The sequence below is a fragment of the Haliotis rufescens genome, unplaced genomic scaffold, assembly GCF_023055435.1.
Source record: "Haliotis rufescens isolate VD_foot unplaced genomic scaffold, xgHalRufe1.0.p SCAF_91, whole genome shotgun sequence".
In the NCBI taxonomy this organism is placed as follows: Eukaryota; Metazoa; Mollusca; class Gastropoda; order Lepetellida; family Haliotidae; genus Haliotis; species Haliotis rufescens.
Window position 1 is genome coordinate 741,195 of NW_025964385.1, and position 15,440 is coordinate 756,634.

At 39.4% G+C, this 15,440-nt stretch overlaps 1 protein-coding gene across 2 annotated transcripts in view; it reads left to right on the forward strand.

The window, feature by feature from the left end:
* The first annotated feature begins 615 nt into the window (after nucleotides 1-615).
* Nucleotides 616-15,440, forward strand: part of LOC124120014 (calcitonin gene-related peptide type 1 receptor-like) — a 152,085-nt gene continuing 137,260 nt past the window's right edge. The window contains exon 1 of one of the 2 annotated variants that reach the window (XM_048391580.1): nucleotides 616-1,797. In XM_048391580.1, coding sequence (XP_048247537.1) covers nucleotides 1,296-1,797 — 502 coding nt within the window. In that variant the 5' untranslated portion in view covers nucleotides 616-1,295. The remainder of the gene's footprint in view (nucleotides 1,798-15,440) is intronic. The other variant, XM_048391579.1, reaches the window with a different exon arrangement.

The window sequence follows — 15,440 nt, forward strand, 5'->3', positions numbered from 1 at the left end:
ACACACACAGACACCCACACTTACACACACAAACACATACACACACATTAATCTATGACACATTTACCTACCTTTGTAAAATTCTAATCGCATTTATTTGTCTGTAAATCTGAAACGTACGGCTACTGTACAATGAAGTATCGACTACTGTCATTACCAAGAAACCCGGCTTCTGTCAGATCAGCACATCTACGCTGTATATGACCTGTAACGCCTCAGACAGCTATGTGTTACATGTGGGTGATAAGCATTTTCATCCAATAAAAACGGGCTATATATCATTTTATTACGCAACACGTCATTAACATCTTCGATGATATTCAAACATGTGGTCATTCTTACACTATAAAACTGCCAATTGTGAAATACCGTGTAGTTTTAGCAGATGAATCACACAGTGACGTAGATTCAAGTGTTGTTGCGTTTTATAGATGAAGTATTTTCCCCGTGTTCTTCAAACATCACGTGCAGGAATCGTACTCCTAATATACATATGTTTTACTTTACTATTTTATCACGATTGTTTTTCAAACAACGATACCTGTATGGAGTTAAACTGCTTACTAATGTACTCATGCATGTGTTGTATCGACTGATTTTCGTTTTGTTGTGATGGATCTGAATGTATATTTTTTATTTCTTACAGTCGACGACGAATGTCATCAGGAGTACCGTTATACTGATGCAGTAACACAGAATGACGTTTAATGTCGTGAATATTGCATCATCCTTCACGCAATCACAAGCTCTGCAACAGTGCCATCGATTAAAACTCATTCACTTTTAATGACATTGTTCATAGTAAAGGAAACGAACATCCATTAAGAGAAAACTTCTGTCTGGAAATATGTGTTCAAATGTTCTGAAAGTCCCATTAAGCATGGGTATGGGAGTTTAAAGTGCCGAAGAGGCAGTCTCTTGAGTGTTAAGACAAAGCGACGAGCCCGACCGTGACGAAGTGGCTGTTATATATTCTGTGAATGACACAAGAGGATATCATTATGATTCGAGGTTATTCAGGCTACCGCCAATGAAGCTCCGCCGTTAAATGATGTATTTACTGCGTGACTGTGAACCTCACTGCTGAACACGCCGACAGCGCTCAGCCGAGAGAGAGAGAGGGCGGCTGCGATTCGTTGCCAGTTGATTATTCAAAGGAAACGCGCGACGGATAAAGCCAGTTGATTAAAGTCGTCAACGTTCCCTGTCGTTGCTGTCGTTCACTCACAATCATGAATGAGGTGGTCAGAGAAAGCTGATTTTCTGTATCGGATTACCATTGTAAAACATCAGCGATGCTCCAAGTGAGAGGTGTTTTGTCCTGGGGTTTGCTCTTCGCGTGTATGTTTACATCAGGGGAGGGGGCAGTGACGTCGTGTCGGGACAGGTATGGGGTTCTCCCCCTCCCCACCTTCAAGGTGTGGTCGTGTACGATGTGTTTCTCCTACCTATTCAGAGATCAGTTTGAGTTAAGGGCGAATCTCCCTAAACCCGAACTTGTGGCTGTGAATGGCTCGCGTTACCAGTCCGGCACGACGTTCTTACCTGACATAGAAAACAACACCGTGGTTGATGTCATATGTGGGGCCCTGAATGCCGAGGACTGTGAACGATGGACCTCTTGTTGCCATGCCGCCCTCAAGTGCTGTCACCGCCAGAACCGTCTCCCCCCTCCCGACCCCCAGGGACAATACTGTCCCCGCACCTGGGACGGCTTCGGGTGTTTTGATGACACCCCCGCTGGACAAAAGACCAACATTAAGTGTCCTGCCTACATCGAACACAGCAACCCGAGAAGTAAGTTTTGAATTAGTTTTTATTATTATATTTTATTACCATTGACCCTGACTCGTCATATTTTCATAACGCGAGGGTGGTATGCTCAGAAACCAATGGATTAGTGTTCGGTATCACATCAGATGAAAGTATGAAGTGTCCTATATAGTTTTTGTATTCACCGATATGGATTCTAAAACAGAAGCGACTTCATGTTGTGTATGTGGAGATTCAAGTTAATATAAGATTCCTAAGAGCTGTAATCTTTTTGAGCGATTTTTTAAGGTGTAAATAAGTTACCCTTTACATAGCAAGCACACTTGAAATTCGTTATATGTCACCAATCACGTTGGGAATATAAATAAATATAAGGATTAACCTCCTACATAAGGGTAGTTATTTACGTGTTTGTAAACACATCTAGATAGTAAATCACGTGTTCTATATCTAGTACATTTACCCTGACATTTTCTGTGCGTCGTTGTAAACAACACATTTCGTAACCTACCAACCTCACATTGGAAACAAACACAGACCTAGCAAACAAACGCTTTATCTACAAGGGTGCACAGATGCAGTCACCGCAGTACGAAACTAGATGCGGTAGCAGAATGAAAGAGTTGGTCAATGATTTAACAACAGTTAAACAGACTTGGTCCGGCGCGCCGACCGCAGACCAACACCTCGTTCACACGCAGCTAACGACTGAGCCCCTCCCTGTCAAACTGGAACTAGGTGCGATATTTACTGCCTGATAAGACTTAAGGAATGTTTGCCTATCACAATGACATATTTATCGGTAATACCAACGAGTGGGGCGACCGCCGGACAAGGGGTGGGGATGACGAAACATTGGGGGTGGGGGGAGGGAGGGAGGGGGTGCTCTCTGGTGGTGAGGATGCAGGATGAAAAAATATATTTAGCATCATATATACATGTTATTATTATGCCATTATACTCCACATTTATATACGTATACCACAGATATCAAGGTACTAGCATCTGCTCAAATGCGGTTTTATTTGTTCCGACCAGTGGATCCGTTTGCATTCCAGTTACCATTCTCAACTCCCTGTGGAGTATACAACCTGAGCTACCCAGGGGCGCTAGAGGGTTTTTACATCCACCTGACATACCGGGTACCCATTCCCTGCTGGGTGAACAGAGGCACATTTGAACTAAGTCACTTGCCAGAGTGACAGCACAAGCAAGTTGTGACACTTGTGTTTTTGGTGTCTCTACGTATTCGTATTTCCACCATCTGGTCATCTACCATCGGATGAGTGGGTTCTTTTGAGTACACAGATGTACTGTACACTAGGTAGATAGGCTATTTGGTGATGTATTTAATACGGGTATAAAAGTTGTGTTTTGGACCTTAATTTGCAGAGTTTCTGTTTTCAGCCAAGTGACGTTTTGATAACGTTTGTAATTTGTTGGTCAAATCCAATTTCAAGTGTATACTTTCTTTTGCCCGTCAGTTAATATCGTTAAGGGGGAGGTCATGGTGGGGTGACGAAAACTAGAATTTAGCTGGGGTAGTCAAGGCAGAGTGGAGTTACGTCCCTTAGGCGTGCCAGAATCCTATGATCGTGAACTCGATGTTTCTATTTCTATGTTTGTCAACGCCATACCCGTGCTCGTGGCGTTTTACCAAGTTAATAAATGTCTGAAACCTGCGTCACAATAGGCCCGTCTACCGCTGTCTTAGCTGACCTACTCCACTGTTCAAAGTGGTGTTTACTGAGACCAACACAATCACTCACAAAATTCACTCTCCCTTCATCATTTCTCTTAAACTCACTTATTCACAGGGGCGGTCGGGTAGCCAAGTGGTTAACGCGTACGCTCGTCACGCCGAAGACCCGGGTTCGATTTCAGACATAGGTACAATGTGCGAAGCCCATTTCTGGTGTCCCCCGCCGTGATATTGCTGGAATATTGTTAAAAGCGGCGTAAAACCATACTCACTCACTTATTCACAGTAATGTGTTTAACTCATTAAATTACCTCTGATCATGTTTCAATGCAAGCTGCTATATATTGAACGTCAAGTTATTGTTATTTTTTATACTTTTTTTCACATTAATGCTCATCTTTCAACAACACTATTAATATACCGTGAAGAAATATACCTAATAAAAGACCATATGATCTAAGAATAAACATTCGTCGTATTGACCGTCATAGCAGGAGGTCGAATTCAAACATTTTCGGGAAATAACCAACAATATTAAACAGGAAATCATGTTGTTAGTTTGTGCACGCATATGTACATTGTATAGGACATGAATACATGATAACCTCCAGGCAACCCCAATACTGTTGTACAAAACAATTAAAACGAGAGAAAGACAATCATCTAACCAGTTCCACAAGGCAGCAGCTTTACATGTTTGAACAGAAGGCGATACTGTTTGTAGTTAACAGGTGTTTCACCGGCGTCGTGATTTTGTAGATAACGATGAAAATTATACTTCGTAGTTGAAACGCCATTTTAACTCATGGTGTGCATTTGTCGCCATTTTGTTGAAAAAGCAACGTAGAAGCTCCAATTGTCTGCGTTCATCAGTCACACGAAGAGATGGTATACTGTGATATAGGTGAATTACTCTTCATGCAAAAACCGAAAGGTAGCTCACTCACGCACTCACTCACTCACGCACTCACTCACTCACGCACTCACTCACTCAAATATTAAATCAGCATTCGCGTCGGAAAAGCATACTTATTGATTAAGCATTATATAGTTATTTCTTTTTTTGTTGTTGAGAGCGAGAGTGGGAAATAGAGAGAGGGAGGCACGGAGAGAGAGAGAGAGAGAGAGAGAGTAGGGAAGAGGAGGAGAGGGAAGGAGATAAGGAGAGGGGCGAAGGAGGGAAGGGGAGAGAGAGGGGGGGGGGGGGGGGGGGGGGCTACACGACCACCCTGTCTGAAAACAGTTCACTGATCAAAAAAGGTTTATTAAACGAATGATGCAGGAATTTGCTGCTTATCGCAATATGGTAATCATGTGGTCTGTCTCGCAGGCTGGGTTGGTTGCTTATCGTGCCCCGACGGGAAGGTCGTTGCTCATTGTCTCAACAGCTGGTTTGCGTGGTCCAGAAACGATTTACAAACCGCCATGACATGTTGGGAATATTGCTTAGTGCAGTTTAAAACCAAAACCAAAACTGCATTCACATTCTCCGATATCCATCTTCCCGAGGTAAGAGGGTTAACTGACTATAAAAGTCCAGTTTCCATCCTTGCCGAACTAGGCTGGTATTATGGAGTTATATTTTGGCTGGACTAACGAGCCTATGCATAGTCCAATCAAAATCGCGCACCGAAATCGAAATCCGGTTCGTAAACTGTCATGCAGATATCGGTCGATTGCTGGATTTGCACAGCATGTTCACCGCCAACTCGTCGTCAACAGATATTTTCTAAATCTTTTCATGTTTTTAATCAAGGTGCTCACGTGATTTGATGCAGTTCGCGATATAAAACCCGTTTTCTCACAATATAGATCTTGATTGTCCATCAGATCGTTCTGACCGTGCGCCGCCATTTTGTTTGAAGCAAATGCAAGTGATACGAGAGGTGGAATCTGATTGGTCCATAGGAGAGGCATAGAAGGGATTTAACTCGTAACAGCCACTGGTGGTGCTACGATCGAGCCCAGGAATTCCAGTCTAGTTCGGCAAGGGTGGAAACTGGACTTTTAAAGTCAGTTAACTCTCTTGCCTCGGGAAGATGCCGACATCGAGACCTTGTACCCACTTGCACCTTCCTGTGTGTTGACGTGAGACGTGGGTGCCAGTGCAAAACCTTAAATCATTCCTCCCCGGTCACAGGTCTCGAGGCAGTAGAATAAGGATGACACTCTTCCACTGACACGATAAACTGAGTCTTCATCTCTTGCCCATCAGATAAGTATCTACCATGATGTATTGCTCCTCGTTGTGCGATGAGTGAGTCACCCAGATCATCAATCGCGACACATTCCATCATATAGACAAGACTCAAATCAACGGAATGGGGAAGATTAATAGAAAAACCGTTATCAGGAACAAATCACTATCTGTGTGTTTTTCTCAAAACATTTCACATCTGACACATCACTGACTGGAATGCATTATATTTTTTATCTGGGATGGGATTTTGAAAAGCTCTATTTCGCGAAATTAACTCATGACAGTTATTTCATGAGACGCTTGGTCAACCTGGACACATTATTGTCCGCTGATTTACAACAGACGAGCCCCGACTGGGCTTTATTCATTAGTAGCTTGTGCATCTTTCTGGGGAACAGCAAAAAATTCTCACAACGATCCATGCCACTACCTAAGTTCTCGGTTAACAAGGCAAGTCTCCGCTTTGGCCTGCGTAGCGATACTGTCTGCCTATGTGGATAAACATGTGAATGCTCTGATGACATAACTGTGATTGCAGATTTTACTCTCTCTCTCTCTCTCTCTCTCTCTCTCTCTCTCTCTCTGCACATGCCTCTCACTATCTCTTTATCTTCTCTGTCTCTCTTCTCTATTTGTCTCTCTTTCTATTCTCTTCTCTCTGCGTTTCTCTCACACCCTCTCTCTCACTCACTCTCTCTGTCTCTCCATGTCTCTGTTTCTCTCTTCTCTGCAGCTGTCTCTCTTTTCCCCATCTCGCTCTGTCTCTCTCTGTGTCTCTGTCTCTCTCTCTCTCTCCTATACCTTGTTGTGTGTTTCCATTGTGTATGGACGCGGAGGGATAGGATGAGCGGAAACAACAGTTTTAAATTGACAGTAAGTCAATCAGTCACACCAAGATCACCTGCGATGTTTATTGGTTCTCTGGCGTATTGTAACAGTTGCTGCCGTTACGCCCATACTTTATCATAGACCTCTTTATAGAATCAGGCCCCGGGGCAAGCAATAACCTGAGCTTTCACCTCATACTGGATATTTGTCATTGAATAACGGTGTAATATAGTATATTGGATATTTGTCATTGAATAACGGTGTTATATAGTATATTGGATATTTGTCATTGAATAACGGTGTAATATAGTATATTGGATATTTGTCGTTGAATAACGGTATAATATAGTATATTGGATATTTGTCATTGAATAACGGTGTGACATAGTATCATATTGGATATTTGTCGTTGAATAACGGTGTAATATAGTATATTGGATATTTGTCATTGAATAACGGTGTAATATAGTATATTGGATAAATAGTCATTGAATAACGGTGTGACATAGTATCATATTGGATATTTGTCGTTGAATAACGGTATAATATAGTATCATTTTAGATATTTGTCATTGGATAACGGTGTGACATAGTATCATACTGGATATTTGTCATTGAAAACCGATATTATATAGTATCATATTGGATATTTGTCATTGAATAACGGTGTTATAAAGTATCCTATTGGATATTTGTCATTGAATAACGGTATGATATAGTATCATATTGGATATTTGTCATTGAAAACCGATATTTTATAGTATCATATTGGATATTTGTCATTGCATAACGGTGTTATAAAGTATCCTATTGGATATTTGTCATTGAATAACGGTATAATATAGTATCATATTGGATATTTGTCATTGAATAACGGTATCATATATTATCCTTTTGGATATGTGTCATTAAATAACGGTATAATATAGTATCCTACTGGATATTTGTCTTTGAATAACTGTGTAATATAGTATCATATTGGGTATTTTTCTTTGAATAACGGAATGATATAGTATCCTATAGGATATTTGTCATTGCATAACGGTGTTATATAGTATCATATTGGATATTTGTCATTGCATAACGGTGTTATATAGTATCCTATTGGATATTTGTCATTGAATAACGGTATAATATAGTATCATATTGGGTATTTTTCATTGAATAACGGTGTAATATAGTATGTTGGGTATTTTTCATTGAATAACGGTGTAATATAGTATATTGGATATTTGTCATTGAATAACGGTGTAATATAGTATATTGGATAAATAGTCATTGAATAACGGTGTGACATAGTATCATATTGGATATTTGTCGTTGAATAACGGTATAATATAGTATCATTTTAGATATTTCTCATTGAATAACGGTGTGACATAGTATCATTCTGGATATTTGTCATTGAAAACCGATATTTTATAGTATCATATTGGATATTTGTCATTGCATAACGGTGTTATAAAGTATCCTATTGGATATTTGTCATTGAATAACGGTATAATATAGTATCATATTGGATATTTGTCATTGAATAACGGTATCATATATTATCCTTTTGGATATCTGTCATTAAATAACGGTATAATATAGTATCATATTGGATATTTGTCATTGAATAACGGTATCATATATTATCCTTTTGGATATGTGTCATTAAATAACGGTATAATATAGTATCCTACTGGATATTTGTCTTTGAATAACTGTGTAATATAGTATCATATTGGGTATTTTTCATTGAATAACGGTATGATATAGTATCATATTGGATATTTGTCATTGCATAACGGTGTTATATAGTATCATATTGGATATTTGTCATTGCATAACGGTGTTATATAGTATCCTATTGGATATTTGTCATTGAATAACGGTATAATATAGTATCATATTGGATATTTGTCATTGAATAACGGTATCATATATTATCCTTTTGGATATTTGTCATTAAATAACGGTATAATATAGTATCCTACTGGATATTTGTCTTTGAATAACTGTGTAATATAGTATCATATTGGATATTTGTCATTGAATAACGGTATCATATATTATCCTATAGGATATTTGTCATTGAATAACGGTGTAATATAGTATATTGGATATTTGTCATTGAATAACTGTATAATATAGTATCTTACTGGATATTTGTCATTAAATAACGGTATAATATAGTATCCTTTTGGATATTTGTCATTGAATAACTGTATAATTTAGTATCTTACTGGATTTTTGTCATTGAATAACGGTATAATATAGTATCATATTGGACATTTGTCATTGAATAACGGTATAATATCGTATCATATTGGATATTTGCCAGTGAATACCTCGTCATTCACAGGGTGTCGGATTCAAGATGTGGTCACCTACGTGGGCCTGCCTCTTCACACGAGTTCAGTGGGCGTGGCCAAAACAGGCCACGAGCGTGGTTGGTACACGTGATTCTAGGCTTTGTTCACTTTGGACATGTGAAATCTGCTTCAGAAAACAATTCCTGACTCTACACAGATATCGTTCAGTCGAGCGTCATACCAAAAGACGTTAGAGGATCGTACTTGTTGTTTCCCTGTCTGGCGCTCGGCATTAAGGTGTTAAGACAAGGACTGATCAGCTCGGAGTCAGTATACTGTGTCTGGGTGAGGTTTTCATGTTAAACTACGGCATGGTATCTCAGTGGGCTATAAAACACACGCTTGTTAGTCCGGAGTAGTGTAGACAGCCACACACAAGTGCAATAATCTTGAACGTGACGTCAAACCCCATTTCACCTCAAGTGCTAAATATCATCATCATCATCATCATCATCATCATGTACATATTAAAATAAATAAATGCAGCAAAGAGTGTTTGAGTGATTCAGGCACAGGTAGACTGGTTAGGCTCATCAACAGCTCAGGGCCCTTGCCCCCTTTACACGCAGCCCAGACAGCGAGTCGAACCCACCCAGAACTTTTCGGAGAATGTGAAGATTCCTAAATACGTCAGCCTTCTGCATTACCCAGATTGTCAGAAGGGCTGTATTCCTGGTAGCAAACCCGGGTACTCTCCTTATGTCAGTCAGCAGTCTGCAGTTATTGGCAGTCTGCTATATTGCAACTTCATGACAACCGTTACTGCCAAGCGAATGGCAGCATAGTTGAATGAATGTTGTTTTACGCTGGAGGAACATTAAACTAAACCTGTAAATAATCGAATATGCAAGATTGAATAACTTGTTGATATTGACACAGAGATCAAACCATTTAGCGCAAGCGTTGTAATGACTGACATATTCGACTCTATCGGGAGCCTCAAAGCCTTTTCACTTACCACATACCCCCATCGCGTAGGGATTGGTGCTAAGTGTTCAGAGCGCTCGGGATTCCCCGGAGTATGCTTAATTAGAGGACATCTGGAAACATCGTCAGACTCTCCACAATAGAACCTGGGCCATCTGGACACCGTGATTAGTAGTTATAACTAACAGTAAACGTAATAACGATTTGAAATTGAATTCCGTTATGGCCGGAATGTGACATTCACGAACAAGACAACTGACGGGTCAATGTGGTTTTGTACTGGCAGCAGCTTACATGAAGATGTTTAAAAGCTGCTGCAGATAATGGTCACAGCCTGGGGTTTGCTGTGGATGGTGTTGCTGATTACACAGTGGAATCGCGTTAGTTCGGCCCCCGTTAATCTGGAAACCTCGCAATCCGGACAACCTGGGAACGTCATGTTTCAGTCAAAGGCAACATTACTGGGCATGCATTATTCGTGAATGCAGAAATTCGTTAATCCGGACGATTCTATTATGAACGGTATAGTCCGAATTAAGAAGGTTTTATTTTGTATACAATCATTGGTGATGTTCCCGTATGTTTATAACAGTGACTTTACACCGCTTGAAATACAGGCTCTTTCTAAATGCCTGAAATACTTACACATGAACCGCACATGAAATACTTACACATGAGATACTTACACATGAGACAATGATACATAGAACATGAAACACTTACACATGAAATACACATGAAACACCAAAATACGAAGTACTTACACATGAAACACATCACACACTTACGCATGTAATATGAAATGCTTACACATGAAATACTTACACATGAAATTATATTAGATGGTTACACAGGAAATACTTAAACTTGAAATATTAGATGCTTACACATGAAATACTTACACATGAAACACACTTGAAATACTTACACATGAAGTATGAAGCACTTACACATGAAATGCTTACACATGAAATACTTACACATGAAATATTAGATGGTTACACAGGAAATACTTACACTTGAAATATTAGATGCTTACACATGAAATACTTACACATGAAACACACATGAAATACTTACACATGAAACACGTGAAACACTTACACATGAAACACTAACACATGCAACACTTACACATGAAACACTTACACATGCAACACTTACACATAAACACTTACACATGAAACACTAACACATGCAACACTTACACATGAAACACTTACACATGAAATACTTACACATGAAACACACATGAAATACTTACACATGAAACACGTGAAACACTTACACATGAAACACTAACACATGCAACACTTACACATAAACGCTTACACATGAAACACTAACACATGAAACCCCACAATATGAAACACTAACACATGAAACACTAACACATGAAACACTTACACATGAAACACTTACACATAAACACTAACATATGAAACACTAACACATGAAACACTAACACATGAAACACTTACACATGCAACACTAACACATGAAACACTTACACATAAACACTTACACATGAAACACTTACACATAAACACTAACACATGAAACACTAACACATGAAACACTCACACATGAAACACTAACACATGAAACACTTACACATGAAACACTTACACATGAAACACTTACACATAAACACTAACACATGAAACACTTACACATAAACACTTACACATGAAACACTTACACATAAACACTTACACATCAACACTAACACATGAAACACTAACACATGAAACACTCACACATGAAACACTTACACATGAAACACTTACACATGAAACACTTACACATGAAACACTTACACATAAACACTAACACATGAAACACTTACACATAAACACTAACACATGAAACACTTACACATGAAACACTTACACATGAAACACTAACACATGAAACACTTACACATAAACACTTACACATAAACACTTACACATAAACACTTACACATAAACACTTACACATGAAACACTAACACATGAAACACTTACACATGAAACACTTACACATAAACACTTACACATAAACACTTACACATAAACACTAACACATGAAACACTTACACATGAAACACTTACACATGAAACACTAACACATGAAACACTTACACATAAACACTTACACATGAAACACTTACACATAAACACTAACACATGAAACACTAACACATGAAACACTCACACATGAAACACTAACACATGAAACACTTACACATGAAACACTTACACATGAAACACTTACACATAAACACTAACACATGAAACACTTACACATAAACACTAACACATGAAACACTTACACATAAACACTTACACATGAAACACTAACACATGAAACACTCACACATGAAACACTAACACATGAAACACTTACACATGAAACACTTACACATGAAACACTTACACATAAACACTAACACATGAAACACTTACACATAAACACTAACACATGAAACACTTACACATAAACACTTACACATAAACACTAACACATGAAACACTTACACATGAAACACTTACACATGAAACACTAACACATGAAACACTTACACATGAAACACTTACACATGAAACACTTACACATGAAACACTTACACATAAACACTTACACATAAACACTTACACATGAAACACTAACACATGAAACACTTACACATAAACACTTACACATGAAACACTTACACATAAACACTAACACATGAAACACTAACACATGAAACACTTACACATGAAACACTTACACATAAACACTTACACATAAACACTTACACATAAACACTAACACATGAAACACTTACACATGAAACACTAACACATGAAACACTTACACATGAAACACTTACTCATGAAACACTTACACATGAAACACTTACACATGAAACACTAACACATGAAACACTTACACATAAATACTTACACATAAACACTTACACAAGAAACACGTGAAACACTTACACATGAAACACTAACACATGCAACACTTACACATAAACACTAACACATAAACACTTACACATAAACACTATACAAGAAACACGTGAAACACTTACACATGAAACACTCACACATGAAACACTACACATAAACACTTACACATAAAACACTAACACATGCAACACTTACACATAAACACTTACATATAAACACTTACACATAAACACTTACACATGAAACACACATGAAACACTTACACATGAAACACTTACACATGCAACACTTACACATAAACACTTACACGTGAAACACACATGAAACACCTACTCATGAAACACCTACACATTAAACACACTAATCTGTTTGAATACCAGGTAAGAATATCTAATGAGTATTGGTTTCTCGGCATCATATATACCCGTCACTGGAGTTTCAACAAAGCAGAGGACCCCTACGACCTGCCTGTAGTTTGGGTTGATCCAACACTTTAAACTGACACGCCGTGATATAACCGACACGCTACACATAGTGGCGTAAATCCGACCTCACTCAATGTTAGAATCTCGATAATACATTCTTAGAAATTCTTAGAAATTTACGATTCACCAATGAATGAGTTGGATTTAGTACCACCGAGAATGCATGTCTTACACGTTTACAACTTTGGTACACCCCACATGCGGGTGTGGTGCTGACAAACCAAGAAACATTACGCCTGGCGAACCTGAGCTCCGTCCGACCGCCTCCGTGGTCTAGTGGTAGAGCGTCCACCCAGAGAGCGGAAGTTCCGGGGTTCGATCCCCGGCCGCGTCATACCAAAAGACGTTAAAAGATGGTACTTGTTGTTACCCTGTCTGGCGTTCGGCATTAAGGGGCTAAAACAAGGACTGGTCGGCTCGGAGTCAGTATATTGTGTCTGAGTGGGGTATTCATGTTAAACTGCGGCATGGTATCTCAGTGGGCTAGCACTATAAATCGGCATCAGTCCGGACTAGTACAAGCAGCCACACAAACACGCACACGTACATGCACGTCGCTATATAAGTGCAATAATCTTTGACGCGACGTTAAACCCCATTTCACCTCACCTCCTATGGTTGGTCCAGCACGCCAAGGGCCGCAACTCTGCACGCGGAATTGGGGCACAGGACAACTGGACCACCAATGCCCCCAAAACTTACCGATGCCAATATGTAGACTTTAGTCTATTGTATTTATATATCTATGGTTTCAGTGACCTATAAACAACTAATAGACGTATCACAAGGACACCATCTACCAATAAAAAAGAAAGAAATAGTTATGCGAGTCATAATGGAGCACGCATTTAAGCAACGACAAATATGTAAACTGGTCGTGTATAGGTCACGTGACGAACCACTGACACACGTGTACTACAGGCAACAAAAACAACGCGTTGGTTATCGAATAAATGAATGTGCTCAATAATTTGACCAAATATATAAATATATTTATTTCACTATCCCAGTTTTTATGTTTAAAATACAAGCTGTCAAACATTCCAAAATTGATTAATGTACTTTTTCGTGTAAATTTGAATAAAGCATTTTTTCAAAATGTATTGCTATTCTAATGTGATAAGTTGTTTTAATTATATAGGTTACAATTTGCACGTTCCAACGAAAGAATAAACACCAGGGCCCACTTGCACAAAGCGATCTTAGCGCTAAGGTGATCTTAACTCCCATACTTTAACATAGGCTTACAATAGTCGTAGCGCTAAGATCGCTTTGTGCAAGTGAGCCCTGGACTCATTTAAAAAAGATAAGTGAATAAACTGGATGAATTAATGGTTCTGATCTATTTGTCCCGGGTCGCTGACGGGTAATTGACGCGTGTATGTATCCGGTTTTCGGCCGACATATTGGCCTACAGGAACAAGGTGCTATTTACAACGGCTTAGCACTGTGGAAGCGTTGTCGACACCTGTTGTTATCGCTGTCATTTCAGCATAATTATGTTGTTCTAATGACGACTTGTTGTTCAAGAATGCTAAGCGTGTCCGTTACCACGTGTTGTTAGGTCATGTGGAGCTGTGGAATGTAGATTGGCTGAGAAATTTCCTCAGCTGACCTTTCAGCTTACATATTTCATACTATTTGTTTGTTTGTTTGTTTGTTGTTTAACGCCGCACTCGGCAATATTCCAGCTATATGACGGCGGTCTGTAAAATAATCGAGTCTGACCACCCGATCCCGTTAGTCGCCTTTTACGACAAGCAAAGTTGCCTTTTATGGCAAGCATGGGTTGCTGAAGACCAATTCTACCCCAGATATTCACGGGTCGGGAAGTAGGGAGGATGGGGGGGGAATAGTGAGGATGGAGGGGAAGTAGGGATGATGGAAGGGAAGTATGGAGGATGGAGTTGAAGTGCGGAGGATGAAGGGGAAGGAATGATAGAAGGGGAAGTAGAGAGGATGGAGTGGAATTAGTGAGTGAGTGAGTGAGTGAGTGAGTGAGTGAGTTGGGTTTAACGCCGCGTTTAACAGTATTCCAGTTATATCGCGGCGTGTCAGCTTAATGTGGGAGGAAAGCCCGAAGTGATGCAGGTCTCAGACGTTTACCACTTCGGTGAAACCCACGAGCACGGGTATGGTGCTGACAAACCTAGAAACATAATCGGGGCGAACCGGGATTCGAACCCACAATCATAGGTTTCTGGCGTGCCCAAGGGACGCAAC